The 12,500-nt window shown below is 54.1% G+C and overlaps 1 protein-coding gene across 1 annotated transcript in view; it reads left to right on the top strand.

Annotated features, from left to right (window-relative positions):
- NRXN2 (neurexin 2) overlaps window positions 1-12,500 on the top strand; it is a 126,906-nt gene that overhangs the window by 99,015 nt on the left and 15,391 nt on the right. The window contains exons 17-18 of the mRNA XM_036765301.1: window positions 4,634-4,896; window positions 5,955-6,390. Coding sequence (XP_036621196.1) covers window positions 4,634-4,896; window positions 5,955-6,390 — 699 coding nt within the window. The remainder of the gene's footprint in view (window positions 1-4,633; window positions 4,897-5,954; window positions 6,391-12,500) is intronic.

Below are 12,500 nucleotides of genomic sequence, written 5' to 3'. Positions count from 1 at the left end.
TAGGTGATCATCAAAGTCTCCTCTATCTGGAAAGCCTGTGGTGCCATGATACTCGCCTCCAAAGATCCTGTCTATTGATCAGAACTGTGCTGGAGCAGGGATTCCCGGCCCAAGGGAGGCTGGGCCAGCTGGACCTCAAAAGGCCCTGCCTCTGGCTTGACCTTCTCTGATTGGGGTGCAAAGAGTCAGAAGGCTTGGGTGTTAGTCCCAGCTTTAACACTAACTCGTTGCATGGCAAAGAATGCTTCTGATCCGGGCTCTGTTTTCCTTGTCTGGAAAGCTGGACTCAATGCCATTTGGTGAATGGGAGGTCCCGGGTTCATATCCCAACGAGTCCCCAATGAGGGGGCAGCAGATGGGCTGCACTAAATGGCTGCTGAGGGCCTTTCCTGCCTCTGACGTTCTGAGTCTGGGGTCTCTAAGGTCTGTGCCCATCCAGAGCCTACAAACTGTAGGAGGTCCCCACAAGCTAGCCTGATGCGGGGGTAGTGGGAGGAGGCAGGGGGCTGCTTTCAATCAGGGCTCCGCCTTCCTCCTTCGCCTCGTCCGTCCGAGTGAGCCTCGTGGTCGGCATTTTGAGGTGGAGTGGAAGGGGGGAAGGGTAGTTTCTTTCTAGTCACACTGGAATGAAGTGCAGATGTGGGCCGGCTGCCTCCGCGTTACGTGTAATGAGAAAATCCTTGGATCTGGAGCCAAAAGGTCTGGATTCAAATCCTGGCTGCATGACCTTGGGCAAATTATTACACCTCTGTCTGCCTCAGTTTCCTCGACTGTAAATGAAGGGTTTGAAATTTAAGGCGCCTTCCAGCTTTGAGTTCTATGATCTCACATCTTGACCTTTTTCAAGGGCAAGAGATAGGAGGGGCAGAGGATCATGGGTCAGAGGACCAGGCTGTCTGGGCTCTTGGGAGAGTGAAGCTGGACAGCTGGGATATGGGAGAAAAGTGCCTCACCCAGGTGCTGGAGTGAATGCCTGGCTATCTGTTGTCTGGGTGCCTGTGTGCGTGTGTGTGTGCGTGTGAGTGTGTGTGTGTGTGTGTGTGTGTGTGTGTGTGTGAGTGTGTGCATGAAGGAACTACAGAGAAGATGGGTCCCCACCAAAAAGGGCAAGCTTGCTGCTTGTCAGACCTCCAGTCCAAACAGGGCGTTGGTGTCTGTTCTCTTGGAAAGGTGGGGATTGGCATCTAGGGACCTGAGAGACTTGGCAGTATTTTTTCCAACAACCTACCTTGGTCTTCTCCATTCCCCAGTCTCACCTCCACCCCACAGATCTCAAGCCTCTCATCCTCCACCTCTCCTGTCCGCTTATATTTTGGTTTGGGGCATTTTCCCTTTGGCATTGTGGGGAGAATACCGGGTAAAGAGTCCGAAGATTTGGGTTCAAAGGGTACTGCTGATGTGCCCTTGGGTGACAACCTTCCCTGGCCTCAGTTTGCTTATCTGTAAAATGAAAGAATTGGACTTGATGGCCTCTGAGGTACCCTTGTATCTTGGTCTCAGTTTCCCCATATATAAAATGAAAGGGTCAGATAAGACCTGGTGGGTTCTGTCCATCTCTGTATGAATCACTCTTCCCCACCAGTGTTTTGGGAGCCTAGGAATCAGCCTGAGGAACGCAGAGGCCCAAGTGGAGATTTGTTCAGATGCAAAGGAAGCAGGACAAAACGGAGAGCACCCTGCCCTGAGAGTCAAAGGACCTGGGTTCAAATCCTGACTCCCCCATTCGAGGACCACTTGGGTGCCTTGAAGCAAGCCTTTTTCTCTCTGTACTTCAGTTTCCACATCATAAAATGCATAGGGGGACTCAGATGATTTCTGAGGTCCCTTCCAGCCCTGAATCTTGTGACCATAAAATCACAGAAGGGCAGAGGGGATACCCACACCAGTGCCCTGGGCTCTGGATTCAACCTGGCTCTGGGGATCAGGTGGAATGGATAGAGAATATTAGGCATAGTAGTTTGTGGGGGGGGGAGGGGCAAAATAAAGAGGCCAGTGCAGCTCTCACTAGGAAACCTCCCCACTAGGAGGAGGTTTGGGGTTTGGGAATCCTGCCCTTGCTGGAGCATTGGTGGGGCTGGCTTCTACGTGTGACCTTGGGCCAGTCCCTTCACTCCCGTTTCCTCATCTGGACCCCTCGTTCAGTCGTGTCTGACTCTCTTTGTGGCCCAAGGTCACACGTAGGCACATAGCTCTAGAGCTGGAAGGCCTTCTAGTCCAAAGACCCTGATTTTACAGATAAGGAAACCGAGGTGCTTTAGGGTTTTGCAAAGTGCTTTTATAAGCCGCCCATCATTTGGCCTTACAGCCACCTGAGAGGGAGGAGCTCCCTGAAGCATAACCTCATTTTACAGATGAAGAAACTGAGGTTCAGCGAGGGGCGGTGACCTACCAATGGTCACACAGTGCAGGAGGGAGAGGTGGGATTCGAGCCTTGGTCCCTCTTGTATTATCCCACTCAATGGAAAGGGAATGAGATAGTTTATGACTGGAGGTGGGGGCTGGGGAGATGTGTTGGCTGAAAGCAGCCCTGGGCTCCTCTGGGACCTGGCCAGGCAGGAAGCTCCCAGTGCAAGGTGGAGGTTGGTGCTGGGGCTTGGTTTGCATGGAAGCACATATTCTTCCCCAGGGAAGGGGAAACTGAGGCAGCCAGAGGGTAAGGGGACAACAAGGGTGAGAGAAAGCACCACTTGGTGTCAAGAGCTGCAATCCTAAAACCGGGTTTACGGCCCCCTCCCCCACCCCCTCCTGCTCTCACACACATCTGGGCATGCTCGCTGCCTCTTTTCTCTCGGCCTCCATCCTCCTGCAGGCGCTCAGGCTCTTCGGGTGCCTGCCTAGCTGTTTCTCCTTCTCTGACCCCCTTTATGTCTCAGTCTCTGCAACTCTCAGTGTCTCTGCATCTACACCCTCCACGTCTCTTCCCCCTGTGCCCCTTCAGGAGCTTCCCCCCCCCACCCCAGCTGCCTCGCTCCCTCCCTTCCTCTCCCTCCCCCCACCCCAGTCTCTCTCCTCCGGTTCCCACTCGCTGGTATTGATTGGCCTCCAGGCGGTTCCCCTTCCTCTGCTCTCACCACCGGCTCCTCCCTCCCTCCCTCCGGGGTCATAAATTTGCTGGCGGCTCCTTCGAGCTGTGTCAGTCAATATTCCAGAGCCCAAGGCTTTAGGGATGAGGAAAACGGGGGTGGGGTGGCGGTGGGGAGGGGGACAGGGCTAAAACGTGGTCCACCCTCGCCCTTCTCCCCACCCCCGGGGACTCATCCTCCTTTATACACTACTGGAGGGAGAAGGGGAGCCTGGGACTCCCTTCCTCTTTCCCCCTTCCCTCCACCCACGCAGCTTTTTTACATCTCAGGGTACCAGCTCTCGAATGCTGAGGACCCAGAAGTCCTGAGGTTTTCTGAGCAGTGGGTGCTAAGGGGCTCACCCTCTCCACTGGGGGAAGGGGTGGGGGAGAGTGCTCCGGGTGGGGCTCTTCTGGTCTTCTTTTTTCCTCTCCCGAAATGAATTTAAAATCAATAAGAAACCATCCCCTCCAGGTTCTTCTCCACCCCTCCCATCCTCCTCTCTCCTTTTTCTCCTGTCCTCCCTCCAGCCCCTTTCTTTCGTTCTGTCCCTTCCCTGCTATCTCTCTCTCTCTCCCTCTCTCTCTCTCTCCCTCCCCCCCCACTCCCCTTTCTCTTTTCTCACCTCTTACACTCTGAGTCCTTTCCTTTTTCTCCTGCTTCACTCACCTCCCCTTCTCCTCCTCGTGTCAGGGTAGGATTCAGGAGCTGCCCACTAGCCCTCAGTGGTAGTGGGGGTGGGGAATGGACAGCAACAACTCTCTCTCCTCAGATGCTGCCCACCCACCCACTCGTGTGATTTGGAGCCAGAAGTTTCAGTTTCCAGCTGTGTGACTGTGGGCAAGTCATTTAATGTAACTGGATCTGTTTCCTCATCTATGCATGGCTGATGGAGAGGTTGATAAAACCCAATAAATTGAGTCCCCCAATTTGATGAGATTATGGGATGGGGGCCTTTGTCAGGAAGGGACAGCTCTCACAGAACTGGGCATGCTGTTTTCTAATTACCCGCCCCCCCCCCCCATGAGGGGGTTGGACTAGATGCCCTCTGAGGACCCTTCCAATTCCAAAGCTTTAAGATTCTCTGACCTCTTTATTCTGGGGAGAGTAGGGCAGAGCTGAAGGCTTGGTACTAATGTATGGGGAAAGGAAGGGGGTTTGAGGAGGAACCAAGGTAATCCTCTACTCACTATAGGCCCAAGGACGGGGGAAGAGAACGAACTCTAAATGGAGAAATTCTCTAGGTTGGCAGACATCCTAACTGAGGCACAGTCTTTAAGGGGAAGGGGTGGTGGAGGAACATATGGCTATGAGCCAGAGTGAGTTGGTAAGCGTAAGCCAAACTAGGCAGAAAACTGACCTGGCAAAAATGCTTCTCCAGTGATAGTATAGGGTTTGACTGAAATGGAAGCTAGATGGGGTTGGTAGAGCTACTTTAGAGTCTGAGGTGGGGAAGGACTCAGTGAGGGGCAAGGGGCATGATGCCAATGTAGAAAAGAACTGGGGCGCCAGCACTGCCCCCCAGAATGAACCCCCACCTGTAGGATGTTTGCACCTCCCCCCCCCCACAGACCATGTGTGTCAAGGTGTGATGACTGGGGGAGTGTGTATGTACGATGTGCGTGCCTGGACCCACGAGGAGGCTTCGGGGCCACGCCTGGGTGTGCGGGTTTGCACGTGGGTCCCCGTGGGCCTCCTAGTGGGGGTGCACGCTGGTGCACACAGACCTCGGCTCTACATGTGTGCACCATCAGCTTGTACCCACAGCCCAGGGTTTGTGTACGTGTGCATGGCAGAGGCTGGGTTGCTGCACACGCGTGGCCAGGGATGGGAGGTAGGGTGGGGAGGTGTGTTCTGATGTGCCTGTAGCCGGTGGAGAGGGGAGCGGAGGGATGGAGGGAGACTTGGGGTATAGTCAGATCTGGGGGGAGAGGAGGAGGAGGAGGAAGGGGAGGGTCAGGGACAGGAAAGGGACAGCATCAGCCCTGTTCAATTATTCAGCATGGCCCTTGATCAGTAGGAGGAGGGGGGAAGGAGAAAGCGCTACAGAGGGAGCCCGGGGTGGGGGGTGGGGGCGGAGAGGAGGAGAGGAGAGGAGAAGACAGGAGAGGAGAAGAGAGGAGAGCAGAGGAGAGGAGCATCTAGCTTCCAGAGGAGCTGCCCAGCGCCGCCAGGAGATTGGGAGCCGCGCAGTCCCTCCTCCGCCCTGCCCCCTCCCTCCCGCGCTCCCCCCTCCCTCCCGCGCTCCCTGGCTCTCGCTCGCTCCCTCTCCCTCTCTCTCCCCTTCCAGCCGTCTCTGCCTCTGCAGCAACACTCCGCTGCCTCCAGCCCTCCGCCGGAATCTCTCTCGCGCTCCCTTTCTCCTTTTCACTCGCACCTTCCTCTCCCTCCCTAGTCTCTGGGTCCCCCCCCCCCCACCGCCTTCCTCCTTCCCTCTGTCCCTGGACCCTGCCCCCCCCCCTCCCTCGAGGAGGGGGCCACTCCCTCCTCTCGCCCCTTCCTCTCCTTCCGTCCCCGGCGGGCGGCCCCGGCCCCAGCCCCAGCGTCAGGCCGGTTCGTAGCCCTCCTTGCTTCGCTGATTCTCCATCTTTGGGGGACTATTTCCCCGCGGCCTGGGAGCGGGGTTGCCTCCTGGTGCCCTCCCTTCCTTGCCCCTCTTCTCCTCTCCCGCCTCTCCTCCCCATCCCCCTTTCCCCTTCTCTCCTCCGGGTTCTGCTTTTCCGCAGGATCCCCCCCCCCCCCACTCCGCCCGCTCTTCCTCCCCCCCTACGCTCTCCACCCCCGGCACCATGCCCCCTCCCCCGGGCGCTCCCCCTGGCTTTTGACGACCCCTCCTCCCTCCGCCAGAAGGAAATGCGGGGAGACCCCTAGCTCCCCCCGCGATGGACCCAGGCGTCCTGGACCTTGACGTTGCCGCCGCCCCGCGGAGCCTGGAGGGATCCAGTTGATTCCGTTGGTTCCAGCTCGAGGATCGGGATCTGGTCCCCTTCACCTTCTCCCCTCCCTCCCCCCTGTCGGGGTTTGGAGCGGGAGGGGGGTTTCCCGGGGCCTGGAGGCCCCCCCCTCGCCGGCCCCCGGCCATGGGGCTGTGAGGTGGCGGCGGCCGAGATGCCCCCCGGGGGCCCAGGGCCCGGGGGGTGCCCGCCCTGTCCCCCCGCCCTGGCGCTGCTGCTGCTGCTACTGCTGCTGCTGGGGGCGGGCGAGGGCGACGGGGCCCGGGTCTCCTCCAGTCTCAGCACCACCCACCACGTCCACCACTTCCACAGCAAGCACGGCACCGTGCCCATCGCCATCAACCGCATGCCCTTCCTCACCCGAGGCGGGCACGGTAAGTGGCCCTCTCCTCTCTCAGCGCCTTCTCCGGCCTCGCCCCTGCTCGGCTTTCTGTAGTCCCCATCCTCTCCTCAACCCCATCCCTGCCTCCCTTTGAGCCGCATCTCTCACACTCCCGTATCACTCTCACCCCATCTTTGCCTCCCTTCTGCTCATCTCAGAGCCTTATTTCTCAACTCTCGGCACCTTCACACCCCTAACCCTGCTTCCAACCTCCCTCTACCTCCCATCTCCCTACCTCACCTTCCCCGATCTCTCTACCTCCCTTACCCCCATCTCTCTACCTCCCTATCCCCTTCACTCTACCTCCCCTCCCCCCACCTCCATTACCCCCATCTTACCTCCCTTACCTCCATCTTTTCCCCTGATCTTCCCATCTCTCTGATCCCCCTACATCCTCATGACTGACCCCCTCATGCCCCCTATTTCTTGACTCCCTCACATCTCCATTTCTCTGACCCTCCTCCCTGCTTTACTTACAGTCTCATCTCCCTGCCTTTCCTAGTCACAATCTCTCTGAACCCTCCACATCTCCATCTCTGCTTCCTCACACCCACACCTTTCCCTCCTGTATTCCCCCATCTCTCTGCTTCCAGTCCCCCCATCTCATACCTGACCTCTCTGCTTCTGTTATACACCCATTTCTCTGATCCTCTCATCCATCCTCTGAGCCCTGTGCAGCCCTTCCTCTGACCTCCCTCACCCCTCTGTCCCTGCTCCCTTGTCCCATCTCTCAGACCCCTCACATCTCCATCCCTACCCATCTTTTACCTCCTTGCTCTGCCTTTTTGACCCCCTAACATTCCTCTCTCTGGCCCCACTCACAATCCCAGCCTTTTTGGTTCCCATATCTCTAACCCAGCTCTCACCTCTATCTCTCTGGCCCTCTCCATAGCTCCATCTTTCTGGCCTCCCTTGAGCCCCTCTCTGAGCACCTCCTCCCTCCACTCTGGCCCCCTTCCCCCCATCCCTTTGAGCCTCTCCCATCTCCAGACCTGAATCCTTTATGCTTCATTTTCCCTCTTCTCACCTCCATCTCCTTGCCACCCCCATATCTCTAGCTCTGACCTCATGCACCCTTCTCTGAGTTCCTTTTTACCCATATCTCTGAACCCATCTTTACCCCTTGACACTTTCTTCTCCTCTCCTTTTAAGCATCAGCTTTCTCCCCAATTTCTGGTAACTTTCACACCCTTGCCTCAGACCCCTCCTACTTATGGTGAGTGGCCCTCAGCTCAGGCTTCCTGAGAGCTTTCACCCCAATTTTGTGCCTCCTGGGCCTCTCACGGTTCCTCCCACCCTGCTATTTCTGTCTGTTCTCTGTGATACCTTCTCTCCTCTCTCTTTACTACCCTAATACCCCCATCTCTCTATTCTACTTACCCCATTTCTGCCCCATCCCAGACTTTCCTAGAGTATGCACCTTGAGGAGTCTCTCCCCAGTTCTGCCCTGCATGGGGCTCTCACTCCTACCTTCCTGTCAATCCCCTGTTTTCTCCCTCCATCCCTCATTCTCCTCACATCCCTATTAATGACTTCTTTGCAATCTCATCCCTGAAGCCATCTCTCTGCTCCCTGATGTCCCCATTTTCTGCTCCTACTTTTGTCTTCTCACAGTTCCCTCTCTATCCCATTCACGCACCCATTGTCTCTGCTACCATCACATCCTCATCTCTCCTCTCTGCAACTTTGTGCCCTATTGCACCATCATCTTTGGACCCTTCTCACTTGCCACATCTCTGCCCGCTTTCTCCTTTATCTCTGTCCCCTCTCTTCCATCTCTGCCCTCTCGCTTCCATTTCAGCCCATTTATTCTCCATCTCAGTCCTTTCTCTTCTCTTTCTCTCTGCCCCTCTCCTCCATCTTTGCCCCCTCGATCCTTTATCAGTTCCTCACACTTCCATCTCATTCCATTCTCTCCTACATTTCTGTCCCTGTGTTCTCCACCTCTGCTCCCTATTCCCTCCATTTCTGCCCTCTCTCTCTTTCATCTCTGTCCCTCACATCCCCATCTCTGACCTCTCACACCTATCTTTGCCTCAACTAGTGAGTATAACAGTACTCATCTCTGCTCCTTCTCATGCTTCTACCTATCTCTTGGGCTCATCACAATTCCCATCTCACTGTCTTCCCACTTTCTGTCTGCCTTTTCTCCTCTCTGTCCCCTTGCCCCCATCTCTGTGCCTTCACACCCATTTGTCTCTTCTCAACTCTCTGCTCCCTCTTACTCATGTCCCTGCCCTCTCTAATTTCTCTGCTCCTCATCCCCATCTCTGTCCTTTCATACCTCATTTCTCTGCCTCTCACATCTCCCTTATCTCTATCCCCTTATACCTCCCCCATCTCTGTTCTTTCACAATACCCATCTCTTGTCTCACTCATCTCTCATCTCTCTGCCCAATATCTCAGCTTTCCCTTACCCGTATTTCCTCTCATACCACCTCACTGTACCTCTTTACCCACATCTCCTTGACCTCTACCACTCCCACCCCAACTCTCTGCCTCCTCTCATCTCTTCACTCCTCACCTCCTCTCTGGTCCCTCATGATCCTATCTCTATGCATCCACCTTCTCATCAAATCTATGCTTCCCCTCATCCAATCTCCCATCTCACTTCAACTGTTCTCCTCATAACTTTCCCACCTATTTGCCTGTTCTTCTTGCCCTTCTCTTTACTTTCATCTTCATTCTCCTTCTGTTTGTTCTGGTTTCATTCTCTCTCCCTTTTCAGCACCCACTACCTTGGCTCATTCCTCCATCATTTCCTTCTCCCAGTTCCTATACACATTCTTTTGTCACTCTGGCTCCTTTCTGTCCCATATCTCCTGTTTCCACCAATTTCCTTCCAGGTTCCTGTCTAGTCCTCCTTTACCTCCTTTAACCTTCATTTGCACCCACATCCTTTCCTTTTCAACTTCTTTTTTCTTCTCTTTTACCCCCATTTCTTTCTTTTCTCCAAGCTTGCAACCCAGTTCTCCTTACTTGGTGGAAGCTTTGTTCCTTCCATGACCAGGTATGGTCTCCAGCATTGCCAAGTATCAGGCCTAGGCGACTTGGGTTGGAGAAGTATTGGAGAAGGAAGAGCATGGGTGGAGGGAGTAGCATGGACAGTAGGGAGGGATGACTGTGGAAGGAGAGAAGCCAGGCATTTGGGGTTGGAACCCAAGGATCTTGAAAGGAAGAAAGGTAGGCAGAGGCAGCTCTGAATGGAAAGAGGAGGTGATGGGGCAGAATGAATCAGAAAGTCAAGGAAAGTGAGGGCAAGGGTACAAAGAGTTGGGGGAGCCAAAGAGGAGAGAATCAGAATATCAGGGCTTAAAGATCATCTAGTCCAATGCCTTCCTTTTAAGGCTGGTGAGACTGAAGCCCAAAGAAGCTATTTGCTTCCCATCCCCAAATCATATTGAAGATATATGGAAATTATATGGAAGATAAATAAATGGAAGAAAAGACAGAGGAGAGATGGTGAGGAAGAAGCAACATAGGCAGGTGAAAAGAAGACTAGAGAAAATGGAGGGTGTTGGAGGATAGATAAGAGAACTCAGAGGAGGGAGGTCTTGGAGGGGATGATGGAATCCTAGAAGGAGGAGAGAGAGAAAGAGAGAGACAGAGAGGGAGAGAGAGAGAGAGACAGAGAGATAGAGAGAGAGAGAGAGAGATAGATAGCGAGAGCGAGGGTGAGGGAGAGAGAGAGAGAGAGAGAGAGAGAGAGAGAGAGAGAGAGAGAGAAGAAGAAGAGGAGCAGGAGGAGGAGGAGGAAGAGGAGGAGGAGGAGGAGGAGGAGGAGGAGGGGAGTGGAGGAGTGAGCTGGGGGCATGAAAGCCAAGGCTTCCACTCTAGGTTGAGCCTTAACGAAGTTAACTCATCTCACTTGAGACTCCACCCCGATGGATAAAAGGATGAGTTGGTCTGGGAGGCCTTTACCCAAAATAGGTCAGGCTTCCCTTCTATCTTGGCCCTTCCTGGGATGAACTAGAGGGTATCACATTACAGTGTGGGAAACCTCCATGTATGTTCCTCTTGTAGAAGCTTCTCTTTCTCTATACTCCCTTTCTTCTCCTCTCCTCTCCTCTTCTCCTTTTCATCACCACCTATTCTTTCTTCTCCATTATTCCCTATTGTCCTGCCCCCCCCAATCTCCCTCCATCCCCACCCTTTTCTCCAGTTACATAACACCTGTATTGACCTGTCAGACACTCACTGGTAGCTGCCTCATGTGCCTGATGCTGACTTGGAAGAGAGGGAGATCCAGAATACCTGGGTGCTGAGGTCCTCCCATTGGAGGAGGGTGGGTGTAAGTGGAGGAGGGCACTTAGCCTCTGCAGGGGGCTTCCTTCATCCCCTTACCACTGCAATACCAATGCTTCCCCCCACATTCAAGTCTCAGAATCCTTGACGATTCTGCAGCCCCCAATGTCCAGAGGAGAGGGGCTAGCACCAGATGGGTTCTGATTCAGCAACATCCAGAGGTCCTGGATTTGAGATCCTGTCTCAAGCAGCAAATTATTTATCTTGATTCTGGATATGAGGCCTTTACCTTGGAGGTAGGATCTGGAGAGTACAAGATTACAAATGGTTATTTGGATTTGGGATTGAGAGATCCAGCTACCCAAAAATTCCTTCTGGGGTTTGAGGTCCGAAGAGTAAAGCTCAGGGATTTGGCTGGGGGTGGGGATAGGTAGGAGTAGGGACCCTGCCTTCTGCAGTCTGAGAGCGGGGAGGGAATGCTGGGGCTATCTGCATTCTGAGAGCCCATCTTGTCTGGGGGGGTCTGGCTGGGTAGCTGACTTCCAGGAGTTCTGTATGGACAAGAGGGCTTTGCTCTGCCTTGGGTTGCTGCTGCCAAAAGGAGGCATTTAGGCAAGTGGTTCTGAATTGGGGGTCTACTGTGGTCTTGATAACTTTTGATGAGAAAGGATATTGTCATGGGATTCTGGATTATTAGAGCCCTTGTTATCTTGTGTGGCTGGTGTGGATGCATTCAATATGGGAATGGTTGGGCAGAAAGTCAGGAAGATTATTGAGTTAATGAGGTCTGTTGCATTTACTTGTCCCTGGGATGTATGTGGGCTCTAAATCAAGGAGGTATCAAGGGTGTGTTGGCTATTTGGCAAAGAACTCTGAACAGGTACTGATGATGAGGGTTCTTGGCCTGTGAATTGCTCAGGCCATTCAGCATGTACATGGTACATACAATATGCCTCTGGACCATGTCTGGTCACCATTTTGGAGAATGGGGTGGATATATCCTGTGGGTCACTGGAAGCCATTCCAAGGGGCTCTCTGGACACACCCTGGAATACACTCTCCCTGCCTTTAAGTCTAGGGGAAAGCCCCTAGGGGTGAAGCCAGAGGCTAAGCCAGTCCTAAGCCTGGCATGAGGGTGTAGGTGGGAAATTACACTGACTTTCTCTTCCTACTCCTTGGCTATGGAATCAGCCAAGCCCTTGGGTAATACGGCAACCGATGGTGTGATCAGTGGATCCCCAGGGTAATAACCACCCTCCTGGGCCCACTAAGCCATCCATCTTTCATCTCTTCTACCCAAGAAATATCTTCCCCCCACAAGGTAATAAATGCCTCTCAGGCTTTAACGAGCCCCGCCCTGACATAATCAGGCAGCTGCATCTCCAGCACACTGGACTAATAAATCACCTTGGCGGCTTGACTGGTGCTGATGGGGGGGGGGGAGGTCTCAGGTCCCCCAGCCAAAGATGTAGGTAGGAGAGGTTGAGGGGGTCTGGGTGTTAGAGCATCGGTGGGGTGTCGGCTGAAACACGATGATGTTAGAATTGCAGACAGGGCCATTCCAGCAGTGTGCAGGCAGATCTGTGGGGTTTGTGTGTGGGTGGGTGGGGGGCATCTCCCTCTATGTCTCTTAGTCTCTGTGGCTGTGTGTGTCTGTCTGTGGCTTTGTGCATGCCATTTCCAAATGCATTACTGTGTCTACATGCAGTGTTGTCTGTGAGCGTGTGTGTGTGTGTGTGTGTGTGTGTGTGTGTGTGTGTGTATGTGTGTGTGTGTCTTCTGTGCATTGGCCTGGGTGTGAGCTCTTTCTTTGTGTGTAGCTGGGTGTGTCCAGTTCTCTGAGCATCCCAGGAGATG

Source organism: Trichosurus vulpecula, chromosome 6 (genome assembly GCF_011100635.1).
Source record: "Trichosurus vulpecula isolate mTriVul1 chromosome 6, mTriVul1.pri, whole genome shotgun sequence".
NCBI lineage: Eukaryota > Metazoa > Chordata > Mammalia > Diprotodontia > Phalangeridae > Trichosurus > Trichosurus vulpecula.
This window is presented reverse-complemented; position numbering and strand designations above follow the sequence as displayed.